The sequence below is a fragment of the Camellia sinensis genome, chromosome 3, assembly GCF_055761805.1.
Source record: "Camellia sinensis isolate YWXY chromosome 3, ASM5576180v1, whole genome shotgun sequence".
NCBI classification, from domain to species: domain Eukaryota; kingdom Viridiplantae; phylum Streptophyta; class Magnoliopsida; order Ericales; family Theaceae; genus Camellia; species Camellia sinensis.
In genome coordinates this window covers 123,941,925-123,962,884 of record NC_138963.1, presented here as the reverse complement: position 1 = coordinate 123,962,884, position 20,960 = coordinate 123,941,925, and the positions used below count along the sequence as shown (strand labels likewise).

The 20,960-nt window shown below is 34.0% G+C and overlaps 3 protein-coding genes across 6 annotated transcripts in view; 2 read left to right on the top strand and 1 right to left on the bottom strand.

Annotated features, from left to right (window-relative positions):
• The first annotated feature begins 562 nt into the window (after positions 1-562).
• On the top strand, positions 563-1,615 carry LOC145821822 (uncharacterized). The gene is made up of 3 exons (XM_082918391.1): positions 563-613; positions 920-997; positions 1,076-1,615. The coding sequence occupies exons 1-3, from the start codon at positions 563-565 to the stop codon at positions 1,613-1,615; spliced, it is 669 nt and encodes a 222-aa protein (XP_082774517.1).
• A 45-nt stretch (positions 1,616-1,660) lies between these two features.
• Positions 1,661-3,074, top strand: LOC145821821 (uncharacterized). Its single transcript, XM_082918389.1, has 3 exons — positions 1,661-1,963; positions 2,081-2,268; positions 2,621-3,074. The coding sequence occupies exons 1-3, from the start codon at positions 1,661-1,663 to the stop codon at positions 3,072-3,074; spliced, it is 945 nt and encodes a 314-aa protein (XP_082774515.1).
• A 9,982-nt stretch (positions 3,075-13,056) lies between these two features.
• Positions 13,057-20,960, bottom strand: part of LOC114280601 (CLEC16A-like protein) — a 49,002-nt gene continuing 41,098 nt past the window's right edge. For 2 of the 4 annotated variants that reach the window (XM_028222987.2, XM_082920658.1), the window contains exons 15-21: positions 18,890-19,027; positions 18,293-18,398; positions 18,129-18,200; positions 17,966-18,024; positions 14,460-14,619; positions 14,084-14,250; positions 13,057-13,751 (exon numbers count right to left, since the gene is read on the bottom strand). In XM_028222987.2, coding sequence (XP_028078788.1) covers positions 13,419-13,751; positions 14,084-14,250; positions 14,460-14,619; positions 17,966-18,024; positions 18,129-18,200; positions 18,293-18,398; positions 18,890-19,027 — 1,035 coding nt within the window. In that variant the 3' untranslated portion in view covers positions 13,057-13,418. Of the gene's footprint in view, positions 13,752-14,083; positions 14,251-14,459; positions 14,620-17,965; positions 18,025-18,128; positions 18,201-18,292; positions 18,414-18,889; positions 19,028-20,960 lie in introns of all 4 variants that reach the window. The other 2 variants (XM_028222986.2, XM_028222988.2) reach the window with 1 other exon arrangement.

Genomic DNA, 20,960 nt, shown 5'->3' with positions numbered 1-20,960 from the left:
GGCTGGGTAGAGGCGAATGGTGATGGAGTGGTGGCGGAGTAGCAACGCCAGTAGTGGGGAGGTGAAGGTGGTGGTGATGGGGGAGAACTAGGGTTAGGGTTTTTTAGGTTTTGGTTGTAAAGAGATGGAGAATGAGGAAGGTTAGAAATGACAGTAATAAAGGAATTGTAAAAATTATAAAAATATAAAATAAAAATAAATAAATTTTGAGAGTGTAAGGAGTTAGATTGGTGGTGTAAGTAGAATCACTCTTAAAAAATTGAAAATGATAGGGGTCATTCAATTTACACACCACCTTCCCTCTCAAGGCAAACCATTAATTAATTTATTTTTTATTACAATTTTAACCTTAAGTAAAATGACTACAGAGGACAAGTTATGATACACACCATTTGTGAATTTACCATAAAGGACAAGAATCAATATAATATAAATCATCAATTTCAAACTTGTTCCATACGTATCTTCTCTGTCAAGAATCCGAAAACCCTAAAACCAAAATCAAAAACCCTTCAACAAATAATCAAAAATATAGTATTATTGAAGATTTTGATTGGATTCAATGAAGGATGCATTTGACAATTCTCATTCGAAACAATGGAGCAATAAAAAGGTTATTTTTTTTGTTATTTTTGTATTCGTTTTCGTTTATGAGTGGTAAATCGTTGTTCGGTTAACCAGAAATGAATAATATATCATTGTTCAACAAACTACAATCGAACAACTTACATTTGTTCGACAAACTACAATCGAACAAATTACATCTGTTCGACAAACTACAATCGCAAACTTACATTTGTTTGACTATCTAAAATCAAACAACTTGCACTTGTTCGAATTACTACGGTCGAACGTTTTCATTTGATTTGACTCTGTACAGTGGAACAGTTATAAATTTTTTTTTTTTTCTTTTTTTCAGAACTGTGCATCCGTGGAATACAGTAATGTTGTATCTGGAGGTCTTGTTGACTACACGAGTCAATTTATTACTAATGAGGTAGTCTCATGTCGTAAATTAGTATTTTTTTCTTTTTCTTTTCGGATGTTTAATGACTTTGTTGAATTTGACTTGTAGGTTTTCAAGAGCAAAGAAGAATTGCTCAGTTGGGTATGGGACGTTAGAAGGAAAAATGAGTTTGTGATTGTCATCAAGACATCCGACTTTGGTGGTGGTCATAGGACACCAAGGATATATCTTGCCTATGAGAGACGTGGTCAATACAGAGCTCATAAGAAATTTAAAGGAGATGATTCGAACAAAAAAATTGTGAAGATAACAGGTACAAAGAAATGCGAGTGTCCCTTTGAGTTGAGGGCTCGTAAGTTGATGGCTGATGATGATTGGATGGTAGGTGTAACATGTGGAATGCATAACCATACTCCTGCTAAACATTTTGAAGGACATTCATTTGCAGGGAGATTATCTGAGGAGGAAACATCATTATTAGTGGATATGTCCAAAAGCATGGTCAGACCAAAAGAGATTTTGGTTACATTGAAACGAAAGGATGCTTTGAATGTAACCACTATGAAAACCATTTACAATGTATGTCATAGGAATAATGTTATTGAGAAAGCTGGGAGATCACAAATGCAACATTTGTCGGGTGAGTAAGAAAAGCATAATTATATTGAGCGGCATAGGTGTGACAATAACACGATGACTGTCACAGACTTGTTTTGGGCATATCCTATCAGTTTAGATTTGCTCCGTTCATTTCCAAAGGTGTTGATCATGGACTGCACATATAAGACAAATCGATATCGTCTTCCTCTTCTTGAGATAGTTGGTGTGACATCCACTGATATGTCATTCTCCGTAGCCTTTGCATATCTCCAATTTGAGCGGATTGATAACTATGTTTGGGTGTTAACTACATTGCGTAGTCTCTTGGATGACATTGTTATTCCTGAGGTGATTGTCACAGACAGAGAGCTTGCTTTGATGAATGCTATTGACAGGGTATTTTCTACATCTCGACATTTATTATGCAGATGGCATATTAATAGAAATGTACTGACAAAATGCAAGAAAATGTTTAAGAGTAAGGACGAATGGGACAAGTTTATCTCTTTATAGAATTTCTTAGTACTCTCCTCAACTGAGCTTGAATACAATGAACACCTTGCTAGGCTACTTGCGGATTTTGATACATATCCTGAAGCAGTGCAATATGTGTCACAAAGTTGGTTAATTCCATATAACGATAAGTTTGTTGTTGTATGGACAGATAGTTGTATGCACTTCGAGAATGTTACAACCAACAGGTAATATATATTTGTCTACCTTACACTATTAGGCATTATGATTTTGATTATTTAAATCTAATTATGTTAATTGTTTCCATTGTACACAGGGCTGAAAGTGCGCATGCAAAACTGAAATCGCAACTTGGTTCTAACCAAGTAAATTTTGAGTGTTCTTGGACCAAGATCCATAGTTTGCTTGAGTTGTAACATGTTGATGTTAAGGCATCATTTTAGAAGAGTTTAACCATTGTACAACACCAGTTCAAACCATCCCATCTTAGAGAGCTCCGAGGCAATATCTCTATTACTGCATTAGATCATGTCTTAGCGGAGAGTAAGCAAGCAAATGATGTTGGCATTGATGCTTCAGTTTGTGGATGTGTTGTTCGACGAACACACGGGTTACCTGTGCCCATGAGATTGCGGATTACATCCGGCAGGGTCGTCCAATACCACTTAATAGCATTAACTCACACTGGAGGATTCTTGAGGTAGTACAAACGTTGAAGAATGATAAAGTGGAATTGAGTTGTGAACCAAAGTTTGATCTCATACTTAAGCGATTCAATGCATCTGATTATACTATGCAGTTGGAAATTCTGCATAAGTTAGGAGAGATTGCAGATCCGCAAAGTAGTTTTCTCATTGAGCCGGATGTGAAGCCCAACCCTCGAGGTAAAGGACATAAGAAGATAAATGTATCTACGCGTCGAGACCCATGTGCATTTGAGCTAGTTCAGTCTGGACATGATAGCCACTCACTTATAGGCACCCAGATCCCCACACAAGATTCTGTCAAAGTACATAAAAAAACGGCCTGCTAAAGAGAAGGTACATGTAATCATTTTTTACTTACATTTTTGTTTATGATCAATTACGTGTTTTGTAATGGTTCATGGTGAAAATAGGTACTATATATAATAGGGTAAAACACTTTTTTTTTAATCTTCAAATCAATTAAATTTGGCGGCAAGAAAACTTCATGCAGACAACACTTTTCTTTATGCGCCTACAAAGTGAGACTAATTTTTCACACTAGAGAAAACCATGCACATGGACACACTGCCATCTATTTAATAGAAAGTCAACAACAATGCGAGCAAGACAAAAAAAACATAACATAGACTTGAATACAAAAAACACCTAAATGGATAAGATTTTAAAAAATTTATCGATGAAGTCTGTTTTTCAAAAATCTTATCCATTTATTTATTTTCTTTGTTCGATTCTACATTTAGTTTTTGTGTTCATCAACTTCTATAAAGATATATTGGTTATATCAAGTTATTAGAAACTTTCCCAATGTGGGGGAAATTAAGGGGAAAAAGAGAAAAAACATATACTGTTCGACAGTAAAGAATCGAACAAAGCATTATAATTCAACATTCTAGGTCCGAACAAGTTCGACAATAACAAGCCGAACAAATTGATTTGGTTCGAAATTCAAGCGTCGAACGAGCCCGTACGGCTTTTGGGTTCGAAATTACAGTGTTGAACGGTTTGAAACTGATTCATTCATGGCAATGGTAAAAAATACATAAAACCCTAAAATCTAAGCGAAATGAGAACTCACCTACTGCTTTACTTGAGCACCAACGACATCTTCACCACTGCTTAACTTTGTGTTGAGCACCAACACAGTGACTGAGAATGGAGGAGGGAAGATGGAAGAAGGTGGGTGCGTGGGGGTGTGTGAGTAAGTGAGGATAAACATGGGAGTTTGTGTGTATATTGTTGTGGATGGGTGTGTGAGTAAGGACAAATATGTAAATTTGTAATGTGTGATGAGCAAAAATATATATTTATCAAATTATTAAAGGTGTGCTTTTAGAAGTGGTTTGCCTTGAGATAAATTATGGTGTGTAAATAGAGGCACCCAAATGATAGATTACTTTTTACCTTTTCTTATTCCCATAATACCCTCCACTTATAACCCCAATATGCAGCCGCGTTGTCCTCCTGAAAAAACCCAACAGTTACCATTGACAAAAGACACCACATGATACGAAGCGTTGCTTGAAAATCAAATAAAAACACCAAAAATCCATCGCAAATACAAAGCTCTACTTGCCGATATTTTTCAAATTAAAAAGGAAAAAAAATTAACACTAATGAATACGTAACTCCTGATCGTAAAAGCGAAAAAAAAAAAAAAAAAAAAAAAAAAAAAAAAAAAAAAAAAAGAACAAGCCAGTGACTTTACAGTAAAGAATGAAGAAAAACGGTTCACTTTGTTTCTATTCTGAAATCAAAACGAACAAAAACAACCCAGCAGTTTTACAGAAAAATCATTGAAAAATGATCTACCCTGTTTTGAAATCAAGAAGGCATGGACGCTCCCCAAACTGTTTGCAAGCAATATGATGACCGACTTTAATGCAATATTTCAAAGAAAAAAATTGAAAGAAAAAAGAAATCACTAACGTTGTGTTTGATTGAGAGATTTGAAAGATATTTAGAAAAAGAAAGGAAAAATATAAGTGAACTATTCATAAAATATACTTATATTTCACTTAATTTCATACACTTTTTTTTTTTCTTTTTCCAAATCCCTTAACTGAACACAGCATAACAAAAGGAAGAGAAAAACAAAAACAAAAACAAAACCAAAAAAAAACAAAAAAGATGCTTCTTTTGTCAAGCAATGCTTTTGCAATTGTCTTTTTTTCCCCTTATTGCATGGCAGATACTTTGCCTCTGTCAATTCTTTCAATATTCATATATCATATGATTTGTCATATATCATGATTAGTTGAATTATATGTTACAAACATAGCTGTTGTGTTACTGTGAATGAAATCCTAAGAGACAATTGTATGTATTTTACCTTGCCCATGAAATTCTATTTTACAAATGCAAAAATTTGGCTGGTATACAGAAAACTCAATATTTGTATATATATAAAAGGGTGATTTTTCTTTTAAAAAAGAGTTTATTTTTGGCTTCTTTTATAAAAAGTTCGTTTAAAAAAAATGATATGTAACAAATGATAAAATAACTTTATGCCTTATATTATAGATTTAATTATAATAATAATAAAATAACAGCTCTACATATAATTTTTTCCATTTTCAACGATAAATAATATTTAATTACTTGAAAAGTCTATTTTAAATTGTCAAGTTATAAATAGTTAGTTACCAAGATCTGATTATAGGTTATTAAATAATAAAATAAATAAATATTTGCAATTTTAAAAGCTGTTCCTATAGGGCCTAACGAATTCCTAATTGGCATTAGGGGATTTTTTTTAGAGTGATGTTAGAAATCTCAAAAAATTTATCAAATCTCTCACATAGGTGTGGACCCACACGCATGTGGATTTGTGTAAATCCCACACCCATATAATAGGTTTGGTAGAAAATTTTGTAAATTATTTGAAATTCATAACATTTTCCTTTTTTTGATTGATTCTCTTATCACATTGGATGATTTTACATCATTGAATGGACTCAATCGAAAACAATTGGATGATGACAAAATTAGCAAAGATTGGAATTTCTTATCTCCATTCAATAACTGGATGATGACAAAATTATCAAAGATTAGAATTTCTTATTTCCATTATGAATAGTTCCTCCATTTTGGTTAAGGGATTGTTGAATCTTTGCCTTGGAATAGGAAAAAATGGAAGAAAACGGATTGATATTGGTGTGATCTGATCCATTATTAGAGATCAATCTTGAACTCGACGGATCATTTCTTTTTTCAGTGTTTGATGTTTGATAATCCATTTCCAACTTCACCCTAAATGTAATTAATGAAAATAAATTACCACAATAGCTATAACTACACCATTGCTCCTCTACCTTCACCTCTACCTCCACAATCATATTGTCATTTCTACCACTATCACTACCAATATCACCACCATCACCATCACCACCACCACCGTCATCGCCACCACCGTCATCGCCACCGCCAGTATTTCATTACCACAATTATCATCATTTCCACCACTATCATACAATCACTATCGTCGTCATCACTGCACTACTACGTACCACACTCTATATGACACAACCACGACAATTGCCACACTACCACTATTGCAATTATTGCTATCACACCACCACCTTCACTTTTGTTTGGGTAAATTACCTTAACTATCCTTAGGTTTAAAGTAAATACCAAAACATTTTTTATATATCTGACATTCTTTTTAGAAGGTTAAAACAAATTAAATTAATATAAATGATATATAAACATAGAGATAATAAAAGTTGAAATATATAATTTAGTGTAAAATAGATAATAATAATTTCTCATACATATAACTAACAAATTAATCATATAAAAATAAAAAAAAAAAGTGTGTTGTGTCAATCAAAGTTTAATGACAATCCCACGTGATCATTGACGTATAATATCACTATTTGATTATCCCATTCTAATCAAACTTAATAAAAAAAAATCCACTTATTTGAACTAAAATTTTATCTCATCTATTTATTCCATAATTGTACCTTATAATAGAAATTAAAATTTCTATCATATATTTAATCATTTATTCTATTCAATTTTGTAAGAAAATAATCTTATTTTTTTGAGAAAAAGTACAAGTAGTGTAATGGAATGAGATGCAATGGAATGAAATGATTATTCTTTTATGGAATAATTATTATTTCTTTTATAATGAATTTTTTATTATTTTTTTGAGTAAATCAAACATAAAATAAATATTTTTTAAAAATTATCATATTATTTCATTTCATTTAAGTCAAAGGTTATACTAGCCCGTGCCTTGCATATGCCTTTACACACACGCGCGCGCGCGCACACACATATATATATATATATATATATATATATATATATATTTGTTTTGTGTGCCAAAAAACAAACCTTTTTTTTTTAACCCAATTATCTATTAATTTTATTGTCATTTTCCTAGCACAACCCAACAAATGAATAAAATCTAACATCTTTCACTTAATTTTCTTCCCTGCCCTCTCTTTCTTTTTATTGTTATATATTGTTATTATTTTTTTTAACTTACATGGTGGTCTCAATAAATGGACTTATTACTCAATAGATCCTATAATAATTAACAGTATTTTTATTTTTATTTTAAAAGTTACTAATTGTTAATTTTTAAAGACAATTTGAAAAATTCGTCACAAAAAAAGTCACTAATTGTCAATTTTTAACAACATATTCAGAAAATCGTCACAATATGTCTTTTCTAGCCACGATTCTATTAAGACCAACTTTTGCGATGAATTGATAAGACTTAATGAAAATTTAGTCCAACTATTAATACCTACTAAAAATTTATTTTTTTATTTTTTATTTTTTAACCCTTTGTTTCATGCACTCATCCAAAGTACAAAAATAAATGTGCTTGTGTGCATTTAAGAGATCCTCACATGGCTACTACTTGCCCTTAAATGGCAAATTGAAATATTCTAATGTTTGATACGCCTTCAAGCCAACATTATTCCAATGTTTGATATGTCTGCATATGTAATTTTGTATTGGGGGTTGTATGGTATTGTATGGATGCTTAAACTCTTGTAATCTTTATCTCTATCAATAATTTCTCTTTCTGCCACCCAAAAAATACACCTTCAAGCCAATGTCATTCAAAAATCTACCCTTTGCTTTGTTATGGAAACCCAGCACAATAATTTGGTTGAGCACCGCACAATAATTTGGATGATCATCCAAAAAAAATGTTTTTTTTTTTTTTAACACCCCATTTAATTTCGACTTTACCCCTTCATCCACTTGGCACCTCTTCTTCTCCACCCATTTTGCCGTTCCTTCTCTTCTCTTTTTCTTCTTCTCCTTCTTCCTCCTCCACCTCCTCCTCCTCTTCCTTCTCCTTCTTCCCAAACCATAGATATAGGATTTCCACTAAATCTAGGGTATAGAGGAAGAGTTCACGATAGATGAGACAGGAGGGAGGTTGGCTCACTATGAGGAGTAGGATTAAGGTTGGGGCATCGTTCACAATGGGATTTACGACGGATGAGTGGCTCACAGGCTGCGAATAAAGAAGTAGCTATGATAGAAAATGCGGTAACGATAGCAACTAAGAGGGGTGCCTGGAAGGGTTGGCCGAAATTAGGTTGGTCTAGTCGGAATTGAAGTATGACCGGTTAGGGTTAGGGTTCATCTTTGACTTTTAGCAATTTTGGGTAAAATGGAATTGATTTATTTATTTTTTATTTTTTATTTTTTTGAAAAAGTAGGGTGCTCAACCAATCTTTTGGAGGGCATTTAGAGATAACAAAACAAAACAAAAAAAAATGAAAAAACTATCAATGAGTCTTACTTTTCTCATAAAATTTTCATTCGAGTCCTATTCACACTATAATGAGAAGACTGATTTATGTGTTATTAAGACTAATGGGAATTTTTTTTTTTTTTAAATGTAAGACTTATTGGAAATTTTCCCTATAAACATTGCATTCATCATTTCAAAGTGACATTTTTTTTTCTCTATTTTGTTATTTATTTATTTTTTGGATAGTCTTCTTCTTACTTTGTTCTTTCCTAGACAAGATGACTCATCTTCATATCACTATCTTCGATATTTCACTATACTCTATTTTATAGGCCTCATTCTAGAGTCATAATAATAATCCAAACTGTTCATTTTATAAATTTCATAATAAAAGTTTGCACAAAAAATTAACTTCATCAAATATCACTAGACACGTGAACAAATTATATTTTATTTTTTAAAATGGACAACTATGAATTTAAACTTAAACTACCCATTTTATAAAATAACATGCTTTTTTTTCATCTATTCTGTTAGTGTATGATTAGCTTTAGCATGCTAGTGTATGATTATGTCTGTTAGTGTATAGCTAGTGTATGATTATGTCTGTTAGTGTATAGCTTTAGCTTTATATTTTATAATGTACAATGCATCACACTTTCGGTGGGCATCCAATGCTCAAATTCTCTCTATAAAAGAGAGTGCATTCCCCTTGTAAGAAATATTCAATACAATATTCAATACACAATTCTTTCTTTATACATAAAGTTAATATGGTATCAGAGCTAAGTTAAGAACCTCATAATTTTGTTTCACCGGCGGGCGGCAGCCTTGCCTTGGCCGCCCGCTGGACCTCAACCCCTTTTCGGAGCTATTCTACAACAGGAGGTCGTGTTTCATCGGCCGAAATGATCCATACCAACAACATCATAGCAACTCTCGTCACGATCTGGACGGCTTTGATCCTCTCTGTCTTCTCTTCTGCAACAACAGTAGTTGGATTTCCATAACGCCGCAACCATCGACGCCACCGCCGCCACCGAAGCCCGCCTCTCCGCCATCCTTCGCAGCAATGGCGTACGGGACTTTTCCTTCAAGCGAGTCCCCTTCGATTACTACGATTTTAGTGTCGAAGCCCGACGAGACATACTCGGTGGCTATTCCATCGATCATCTCTGCAAAAGCATTGTCCTGGTCAACGACTTGTCCAGCAGATCACAGTTGCTGGAGCTTTCTCACACACATCACACTGGATCTTCATCTTCCTTTTCCCTCATTTTGATTCTCTTCACTTCTCTCTCTATTTTCAGCAATCTTTGCAGTAAAGGTTTTCAAGATTTAGGAGATACCCACATGGAGGAAGATGACAAAACAACCTCTAACACTAACCTAGAAAGTATTTTTGTAATATGTGGTCTTTTTTTTTTTTTCTTTCCCAAGAACATCTTGGAAAACTCTGTCAAGACAAAGAAGTGATGCTGATTATTCCTTACCTCTTTCTTTTATTTTGTCCTCCACTTTACACCTCACATGCCTCATGCCTCTCCATTCTCTCTGCTCTCTGCACTCTCATTCCTTTTATTACTATTATCATTCTTATTATTATTATAAACCCACTCAGTATCCATGACCCAACCCATGTGCTCTTTTTCCTCTTTTCCTCTATCTTTTGACCTATCCTTCCACCACCTCCCTCTTTTTCTAAAAAAAAAAAAAAAAAAAGCAAGCTCAGTTGGTGAGTCCCTTTTCACTCCTCAGAAACCACCTTTGCTTTTTCATATCTTTCTTTTATTTCATTCTACACAAAAACCAAAACAACCACACAAAAAAAAAAAAAACAAAAAAAAAAAAAACAAAACAAAACAAAAAAAGAAGCACAAAACACAAAACACAAATATTCCAAACACCATTCCTGGATTTCACAAAACCGTGGACCCCGAAACCACGTGAACCACTTTCCTTCTTTCCCCACTCTTTCGTTTTGATTTCAAATATATTCTTATTATTTCTTTCTTTATTTTTCTTTCACATTATTTTTAATCTTTTTCAAAATCCATTCACAACCACCTCGTTTTCATTCCACAAACTTGTCCTTTATTCAAATCAGGATCCACCCCGCTCCCCGTTCTTTTACCAAAAAAAAAAAAAAACCTTTCTACCAACTTTTTTTTTTTTTTTTACCATCTCCACTTTGTGTTGAGCCGTTTTGCTCCACTTTCTCAATCCCTTTGTTTCAACCTCAAATAGGTTTTTATCTTCACACCTATTTGAGTTTGAGAGGGGGTTATACATATACCATGGTGAGCATGGTTATACACCATGGGAACCACTCAAGCCACCTCATGGCGCACTCCCTAAGTCGCCCCCTTGGTGCACCACCACAAGCTTCTACATCGGTCCGGCATGACCCCGTAAACTGTCCCGACATCGGTCCAACATGACCCCGTAAACTGTCCCGACATTGATTCCGGTCAGCTTCTACAACGGTCCGACATGACCCCGTAAACTGTCCCGACATTGATTCCGGTTAGCTCCTACAACAGTCTGACACAACCATACAATGTCTTCACCAACGGTTCGACACGACCATACAGTGTCTTCTATCCTATTTTCCTGTTTTGTTACTCTCTCCAAACTCAAGTTGGTTAGTACCTATCCTCCTTGAGTTTGAGGGGGGCTGTTAGTGTATGATTAGCTTTAGCATGCTAGTGTATGATTATGTCTGTTAGTGTATAGCTAGTGTATGATTATGTCTGTTAGTGTATAGCTTTAGCTTTATATTTTATAATGTACAATGCATCACACTTTCGGTGGGCATCCAATGCTCAAATTCTCTCTATAAAAGAGAGTGCATTCCCCTTGTAAGAAATATTCAATGCAATATTCAATACACAATTCTTTCTTTATACATAAAGTTAATATATTCTTCGATATCTAATGAAACTGATTTTTGCACAACAATTTTTATTATAAAATTTACAAAATGAACAGTTTAAATTATCGTTATGGCCAGAAATAAGCTCCATAAAATAGAGTATGATGAAGTACGTACGATGGTAATGTGGAGAGGAGCCATTCCCTTCGTGCACACACGCTGTTGTTTCTTCCCTGCCTTTAATTTACAGGAAATGAATCATGTTTATTTTGTTTTGTTTTTTTTTGGTCTAATCATTTTCTTCAAATAAATACTTCCCTTAAAATCATTTGCTACAAGAAGTACAAGATTATGCATTGCAATAAATTTGAAAGCCAAAATTAGGGATGCCTCTATTTACACACCATTTTTTATCTCAAGGCGCACCATTAATTAGTTTATTTTTTATTACAATATTAACCTAATGTAAAATGACCAAAAAGACAAAGGGCCATGATACACACCTTATGTAGAATTACCATAAAGGACAATAAAAATACAATACACACCTCTTTTCTGAAACGTTACTTATGTATCTACTCTCTCAAGAACCTAGAAACCCTAAAACAAAAATCAAAAACCCCTAAAAAAAACAATAAAAAATGTGTATTATTGAAGATTTTGATTGGACTGAATAATGAATGCATCTGGCAATATTAGTTTGGAACAACGGAGCGAGAAAAAAGTTAATTTTTCTTCTTTTTTTTTCATTTTCGTGTACTTACTGAGTGGAAAACCGTTTGTATTCGTTCGGATACCTAAATTCGAACAATATACTCATGTTCGATTATCTACAACCGAGCAAGTTCTAATTGTTTGATTTTCTAGTGTCGAACATAGTCCACATGTTCGGTTAATAAGTTCTAAACTTATAGCATTTGTTCAATTTTCAACCGTCAAACTTTTAAACTTAGCTCTCTATATTTCCAAACACTTGCGACAAAAAAAAAAAACAAAAAATTTGATTTTTCCATAACTGTGCATCCACTGAGAGGGTCATGAGAAGAATGTAATGAAGTCGTCTTCAGCACAAATAGAGACCGGTTTAGATTGGTTCCTAAACTTCTGGGATGACAATGAAACAGATAATGAAGGGGAGCGGTGTGTGTTTTTGAAGTGGAGGTGTAAAATATGAAAGATTAAAGATTGTGGGTGTAGTGTGTGAATAAAGGTAAAGATGGAAGATTGTGGATGAAGTGTGTGAATAAAGACAAAGATAGAAGACTGTTTTGTGTATAGAGCAAATTTCTTATTTATCAAATTACTAAAGATGTGTCTTGAGTAGTGGTGTTCCTTGACATAAAAGATGGTGTGTACATAGAGACACCCCAAAATTAGGTATTAAAAACATAATTCTTTGATATTCTCCTTCCCTTTAATCCAACTTTCTCATGAATTACTTTTCTTCTATGATATTCTTGACAAGTGAAACAGCCTAATTGTGTGTCGTAATTTCACATTGTTTATTATAAGTTTCTAACACTTGAGCATGTATTCTCAGTACCCACTTAAAGATCAAATCAAAGCATGCTCAGAATTGAAGCAATTGGCATATATCGCTGCAGAGCCACCAAAGAATGTAAGATGTAAAAATGGCTGACAAAAACAGCGGAGCGAAAGTAAGATGCATGAATATATATATATATATGCAAGAGAGTGATGCACGAAAAACTTACCACTTTTGCTTCAGCTTAAGTATACATTTTAATGTTACCCGGGTTACAAAGTACAAAGAGAAAAAAGAACCACCTTTGTTAAGCTATAAAAGAATGAGGCGGCAAAGACATATGCTAAACTTACAAAAACATGTGAAATAAAAAAAAAAATTATAAAAAAAAAAAGAAGCTAATATACAAAAAATTGGCCCTTAAAAATGCATGCATGCTCTAAATCTACATTTGTGTACCTAGGGTTGCCTTGTATAAACAAATACATATACACAAGGGTGGTTTCACAAAGGATATTCCCACCCCATATGTCAAAGCAAAATATTATCGGGAAACTTGAAAAGACTAAAATAACTTACACAGAATTTGACAATGTTGTTCTCGAAGAAGAAACCTGCTGTGAGGACAGAGAAGGGTTTGATAAATCTACAGCCATTTCAAGGTCGAGTAAAGGTTGTAGTCTTCTCTCCACCTCATTGCTCTGTAAATTTAACTCCTCAATAATCATGGACAAAGCAGATTTGCAAGAATCCTCATCCCTAAATGCCAAGGTCCATCTCCCATCAACCAAAGCATTTGTCTTGGGCTTTCCTTTGGCAGCAGCATATTTAACGGTATCTATGGAAGGAAAAGTGGATGGACGGATCCGAAGGTGCAACCATCTTGAATGCTTATCATCAATCCTTGGCTGAAAGGAGAAACGAGAAGAAAGCATGGTTCATTTGTATGTTATATAATCCTAGACAGTTCTTAGTAAGCTAAGCTACTATACAGTTTTTTGTTTGTTTTTTTTTTTGCACCGAGGCATATAGCAAGACATACGAGATAAAGGAACCACCAAAGTGAAAACATTGGTATACAAGGATATAAAGAGACAAGGTTGTTACATAGAGTGATACAATACAGAAGAATTATGAAAGCAATTCCAAGAAAAAAAGGTGTGCACAGTTTTCATTGAAATAAGCATGTGATATATTAGAATTACGAAATTGAAGCATAACAAAGCACAGCCTCACTTACATGACAGCCAGCCAAAGGTGCAGTAACACGAACAACTCCACAATGCTGTTTCAAAGGTAATTCTTCTGCAAGAACAACCCACCCAGATGTTCCCAAAGATAATGCTAGAAAGCAAAATTGGCGCTCTTTACCCCTCTCAAATGAAATTCTACAAGGCACTGCATCAGCTGAACAGCAGCCAGCAGAAGATGACCCAAATTTTTTAAAAACAAGAACTTCATTGAATAAAAACAATAATAATTTCTTTCAGACATCCACAAAATGGGCAATATTTTAACAAAATTGAAGAGCCATCTATAAACAATAAAAACGAATAAAATGAAATTTATAGCCATTCATTACTAGAACTCAAGAATACAAGAGCAAGAGGACTAACCAAGTTTTAATTCGGCACCTTGTTTTGGACCAAAAGCATCCAAACCAGCAGTTTTTGCACGGGACATTTCAGGGATATCCACCGCAGGGTGGATACAGGGTTGATCAGGCACAGCACCACCAATGGAGAAAATTTGGACTTGATGAAGAAGTACAAACACCTAAAATGGAAATGGTGACAAAGATTATGCAGATATCAAAGGAAAACAATGCATACAGAAACATCTCCCCCGCACTAACACGCACACAAAATGCACATGGCCATAAGTGGCAAATTAAAATTGTCATATTCGTCACATTCCTTCAAAGATCATAAATTGGCCCTCCAGGATCAACTTGTGCCAATCAGTTATTACTTACTAAAATCATTCAAAGATCATAAAATGGCCATCCACAATACCAGCTACCCCCTGCCCAAACCACAGAATTTCAAACTGGCTCTCCTAATTATTGATTTTGATGAATTTTGATAAGTGTGACCTATCTCACCTGACAACCATCAGACATCCTCTATCATGATGTACACTGCTCCACCTGATTGGATTCATTTGTACCATAACAATATTTTGATTTTCCATCGAAATTCAAATGGAAATAGTGGCATATAAAATTCTTTAGGTGAGTAACCCAAGAACTCATTCTTTCAATAGTTTAGAAGAGAATGAAGAAATTCTCACATTAAAAAATAATAATAATAATAAAGCAGAAGAATAAGAGTAGGCCACCTTGTTTTTCAAACACTCCAGATTTTAAATGCTTAGTTACTACTATCACTCCCCAGCACACATCATACAGCCTGTTTAAATAAATCTCTCCAATTTCTTTTTATCTTCCAAGCAATGTCAACTAGTGTATACATAATTGCATAGACTTGGGTATGAGTAACAGGTGTCAGTGAGTGCCCAGCCATCATACCTCCCTAAACCCTAAAATTATAAGATATTGGGATCTGTATCCAAAATTGGGTAAAGGTGCCCACACATATGGAACATTCAAAATATTATATATTGTATAATATTCCAATATAAGATGTTATCATTTGGGAAGACTTTAAATAAAGGAGGGAGATTTCTATTGAGCAAAGACGCACAAATAGACACATGGCACAACACCGTGACACTAAATTGTAAAAAATGCAGAACACAATTAGTGGGGAACACATGTAAAAAATATAGAGAAAATTGGTAATAAATCCAATCTAAGAAGGGTATAAGGCGTTAGGTCTCATGAGTTTTTTTTTTTTTTTTTTGAGAAGTACTCTTTGTAAAATATTGTGGCGATAAGTACATTTTGTTATTTTGGAGGACATTTGGCTTCCAATTTTACCCCTCAACATATCTATTGAAATCTTTTTTATTTGTTTAATTTTTTTGAACCTATCTGTTCAAACCTATTTTTTCTTATCTGTTGAATTTTTTTAACTTGTGCTAATCTTTTTTTAACCTGTTAACATGTTTGTTCAAATCTCTCTCTCTCTCTCTCTCTCTCTCAAAATCCAACTCTCTCTCCAACAAGGGTTTTTGCTCAGAAAGAAATGGGCTAACAGTCGCTGATCAAAAGTTTCGTCGCTCAAGGCACTGTCATCCTCGTCGAATACATCAAGTTCATCGGCAACCACCACTGCCTCTGCCTCTCCCACCACCACCGTTGCCACCGCGTTGTTTACGTCTGCTGCCGTCATGAACGAACTGTATACCCTCAAGACCCGCCTCTACATCGTCGGAAGCAACCCCACCACCTATTTAGAGCTGACTCTCATCAACAACCGCAACGGATCCACCGCCGTCTTCATCACCGACGCTCCTGTTGTTGTCTCCACCGAGATCTGGTAGTTTACAACCCTTCGAGAAACGGAGACATTGCTGCATCATCGTCTTCGTCTCAGCCTAGATCTGGTCGTTATCTTCGTCAATCTCTCTGTCGATCTTCCTATTGTTCCTTCTAACTTAGTCTCCTTTGTTTCGACGAAGAGCTCTTCGAATGTTTTGTTCTGTTTCTGGCAGACTCGCCAAAGGCCGATCAGAGGGTTTTTGTCAGCGAGCTTGACGATTAAGGGAAGCAAGGTAGGGTTTGGTCAGGAGTCAAATGAGGTTTTGGATGGGAGTGAGTGAGTGAGAGAGAGAGAGAGGGGAATAAAGAATATTTGGAAGGATGTTCCGTTCCGTTCCGTGTGCATGAGAGATAGGTTTGAAATAGATAGACATGTGATCCGAATAAATAGTAATGGGTAGTTTGGTTATTTTCCAGAAACATGTCCTTATGGGTTGAATAGTTTCACGTGAACCTTTTGACAAATGAAATTCAAATTTGGACCTATGGCCTAAGCACTCAAAATTATATACTTCTAAAATTTTGTAATATGTCATATTTATGATATATATGTATACATTTATATTTTTATTTTTGTTTCATTGGATCCTAACTTATTTTCTTAATTCTTCAAACTTGTAATGAGTTTAATGCATGCTTAAGCAGTGGATATTTGTCCCCAAAGTGTCTGAAGTGTATCTAAGTCTCAAAACTAAAATAATAATAATACAGGTCAGGATGTGTGTCTGAAAAGTGTTGGGTGTACGGTGAGAATGTAATCATTTATTTTTATTATTAAATAATTATTTATTTATGTTTAATTAGGGATTTGTTCTTTTTCTCTAATTATTTTAGTGAAAACCAACTTTTTAAATGGTGATTTTAAAAGGATTAATGTAAGAATAATATTATTCTTCTCACAATATTCTTACATCCGACATATGTCCAACACAAACACGACACCTTCTTAGAAGTGTTTGTGCTTCTTGGTGTGAGAAATTATAAACTTTTCCTTAATATGAAATTGGAGCTTCTTTTTCTTTAAACATCCAAAAAATTAAAGTGTCAAGATAGGATCGTGAGCATTAAAATTGGTGGGGGAACACAATAGGATCTTGAGCTCTAATATCAAACTGATGTAGGATAACTTGCTGGATTTTCATAATAGATGCTATTTAAGGACCTAAACAGTGAAATTTAGTATGTTAATGATTAAACTGAAGGCCAATAGACAATGAAAGAGATTAGAGTTGATTTGGGCATGATTTGATAGGGTTTTGGGGTTGAGAGTTAAACATTTTAAAGGTTGTGAATAATAACCCGAGAATAGTAGCTTGGATATGTGCACAAAGAAGAAGAAAGAAAATGATAGGAGGAAATAAGTGCTTCACCCTCACAAGGGTGAAGAAAATTCACACATGCCTAACTCTACTGTCAATGTCTAGTAAATAACAAAATTACCAAAATACCCTAACTACAAAACCTAATATAATAATATCAAATCTATCACGTAGCATACTAAAATAAATCAACACAAATAAAAACTAAAAATTATTCCAAAGCTAATGATACAAGCACATAATCCATATTCTTACTCGAGTGTCAGGTGCCCAACACTTCACAAATTTAGAAGAATCCAGGTTAATATAGGTCATGCTTGTACAAAAGGAATTGACAAAAATTGAGTTCAAACACAACCTTCACCAACTCGCACATTCTCTCACCAGCAGGAAAAGACAATTCACCAGGAATAGGTTCTGCAACAATAAGCGATAACATAACTAAGCATGACCACATATGACTATTAAAAAAAAAAAATGCATAATTCAATTTTTCTTCAATTACTTGAAATTTGTCATACCTTCAAAAGAAGGCTTTCGTGATGGAAATAGCGAACACTTGGGCTCTCTTCGAGGAGATGAAGCCTCAATTGCTACAAGTAAAAGTTTCATCATCAAAATACTAGTACAACATATTTAGCAAACTTCATCCATTCACAACTAGTTAACTGCTCAAGTTGAATACCTCTTTTGCACTTTCTCCACTCATCACAAAGGAATGTTATAAGTAGGTCGGGCCAGGTTCCTCTAGCCTCTGCTAGAAGATCACTAGTGCAGTTCTTATATGAACACTGTACACGAAGAGACTATGGTATCATTGTACAATTAATAATCAGTTCATTAAGAAAAAGAGCAAGAGAAAGAGTAGCTTACTTAACACAAACTAAGAAGCTTACTACATTAAGGTGTAACTTTAAAAAATAGGGTAAATTACTCATGACCTCCCTTGTCTAAATATAACTACAACATAATAGTTGGAGCAATCTGATATCAGTAAGTACTATGAGAGTACACCCATAATTATAATGATAGCTTTACATGCCTGCCATAAATACAATATTGACTTTAAAATACATATTTCAATTGAGGAAACATGGACGGCATCTCTTCAATACATCAAAAGGACATCATACTTCGAGCAATTTAAGATTGAATGTGTTAGATTAATGCTGCTTTTAACAAAATAAAATAAAAAGTATATCCTACACTAAAAAAAAGTTACGTCAAGCCAGAGACACTATATCACATGGAGTATCTGTTGGATCTTCAGGATTTAACTTACTTTGAGCAATTTGAGATGACGACTATTAAATTGTGCTTCATTATAAGGAAGCAACTGCCGAAAAAGCCAACCACCATCCCACAACGTTTCTGCAGAAATATTTGACCGGCAGAAAAGACGGACCAATGCATCAAGCACCTAAAATAAAAATATATACCTTGTAAGAATATAACAGAAAACTAGAAACTCACAAGAAATTATTTCATTAATTTCCCTTGACCAAGACATGAAGAGCAAACTAACATGCTTTTAAAAAGATGGTAGTTAGCTAAGAAATATGGACACTTCTAAGAAGGTGAATGTCCTTGTCTTGTCCGTGGCCAAAACTCATCAAACACTTCCCAACATGTGCTGAACACACGTTCAAATGTGTCCATTTTTTATTTATTTATTTTAGACATAAACACACTACGAATGCTAGGGGAACACACGTGCCCATCACATAGACACATATGAAACACATCAGAAGTTAGAAAAAACAACTTAGAAGATATAATGATAAAAGAAAAACAATATGGACTCACATCTCTTCCCTCAAACATTAGAAATTCATGTCATGTTACATTGGTTTACTACCTTTGAATGAAATATTAGTATATAATACATATAAAAGCATATATTTTGTGTGTCTCCTACGTGTTGTGTCGCATTTTTTTGAAAATTGACATGTCGGCATGTCCATATTGTGTCACTTGTCCATTCTTCTTAAGTGTTCAAGCAAAAAGCAATACACACATAATATTGGTCAATGTGTAAAGAACATAAAAAGTGCACTGACATTTCCTCACACATTTCCTCACACAGGCTACAAGGATACCATAATTGTTACAAATTTTGTTAAAAGAAATAAATAATGCATGTCTGCTTCAGGAAATTATAGCCGGCTAGGTGCAGCTTGAGGCTTTACAACTCATGTTTGTTAATATCATGTGACACTATACAAGGCAAGCATCAAAATTTCGTTTAAATTCTATCAGAACAGGCAAATCATTTATGTTTCCAAGGTAACTAACACCAGACAGTAGTGGAAAACAAAGTTCCATTGATCCCATTGAAACATACCGAAACACAACAAAACTCATTAAAACACTATGAAGCTGTAACACCTGAGACATTCTTGCATGACATGAGCATACATTTGTTCTTGTTTAATTGTCTTGGAGCATTCTGCAGTAGCTCCGCATGTGCTGCCAAAACCTCCACACAAGCGGAACTTTGTTTTTCAGCATTACCTTTTTGTACTATTCAAAACCACTTTTGACCCTTAAGACTAGTTTTGAGACTTACAGAAGCCTCTAATAGTATTCTTAAACTTGTTTAAAATGAAAATGAATCAAATTAAGATGAACATTTGAACTACCCACAATGACTTAGAATTTGTGTCTTGGTGTTTCAATGGTTATTGCTCTTTGCACTTGTGTTATAATCACGTGGATCATCCCATTCCTAGGAGCCATTGGTGAGTGCTATGAAGCACGGATACTTCAAATAGAGTGATGTATCCGTATCGAATACCGATACTCCTTGGATACTCACGGATACGTATCGGATACTTATTAAAAGTATCGGATACTTCTTAATTAATTTTTCATTAATTTTGGAGTATCGGATACTTAATTTTGAAGTATCGGATACTCTAACTTGTTTTATGAAATTAGAATTGTAACATTTATTGCATAGTAATAGAATATAATATAATTGCAAGTATAAATATAAGAATATTTTTCTAATACTTTGTTAAGTTCTTCGATAAGAAGAGCATAGTGAGTTAAATAATAGAATTTATCAAATTGATGTATCCTAATTATTTCTTGCATGTCCCCTATAACTACATAGAAATTAAGAATTAACAAAAGAATATAACAATGGTAAAATTAAATATCAATAAATAAATAAGCAAGTAAACTTGAATATAATATTTTTCACTAGTGTCAAAGGAAAAAGCATAGGGACAAGTTGTGAATTGTTCTATTATTGTAATATAAATATATTAAACTTGATATTGAAATGAAATATTTGCAAGACCTATTAAAAATTTAAAAAGTAAACAAGCTACTAGCTTAAATTAATA

Bases quoted from the DNA above. Each gene is read 5' to 3' on its own strand.
- LOC145821821 (XM_082918389.1), top strand. From the start codon at position 1,661: ATGACTGTCACAGACTTGTTTTGGGCATATCCTATCAGTTTAGATTTG. The intron at 1,964-2,080 runs GTATTTTCTACA...ATCTCTTTATAG, and splicing joins TGATGAATGCTATTGACAGG to AATTTCTTAGTACTCTCCTC. The intron at 2,269-2,620 runs GTAATATATATT...TTGATGCTTCAG, and splicing joins GAGAATGTTACAACCAACAG to TTTGTGGATGTGTTGTTCGA.
- LOC145821822 (XM_082918391.1), top strand. From the start codon at position 563: ATGAAGGATGCATTTGACAATTCTCATTCGAAACAATGGAGCAATAAA. The intron at 614-919 runs GTTATTTTTTTT...TCTTTTTTTCAG, and splicing joins AACAATGGAGCAATAAAAAG to AACTGTGCATCCGTGGAATA. The intron at 998-1,075 runs GTAGTCTCATGT...TTTGACTTGTAG, and splicing joins GTCAATTTATTACTAATGAG to GTTTTCAAGAGCAAAGAAGA.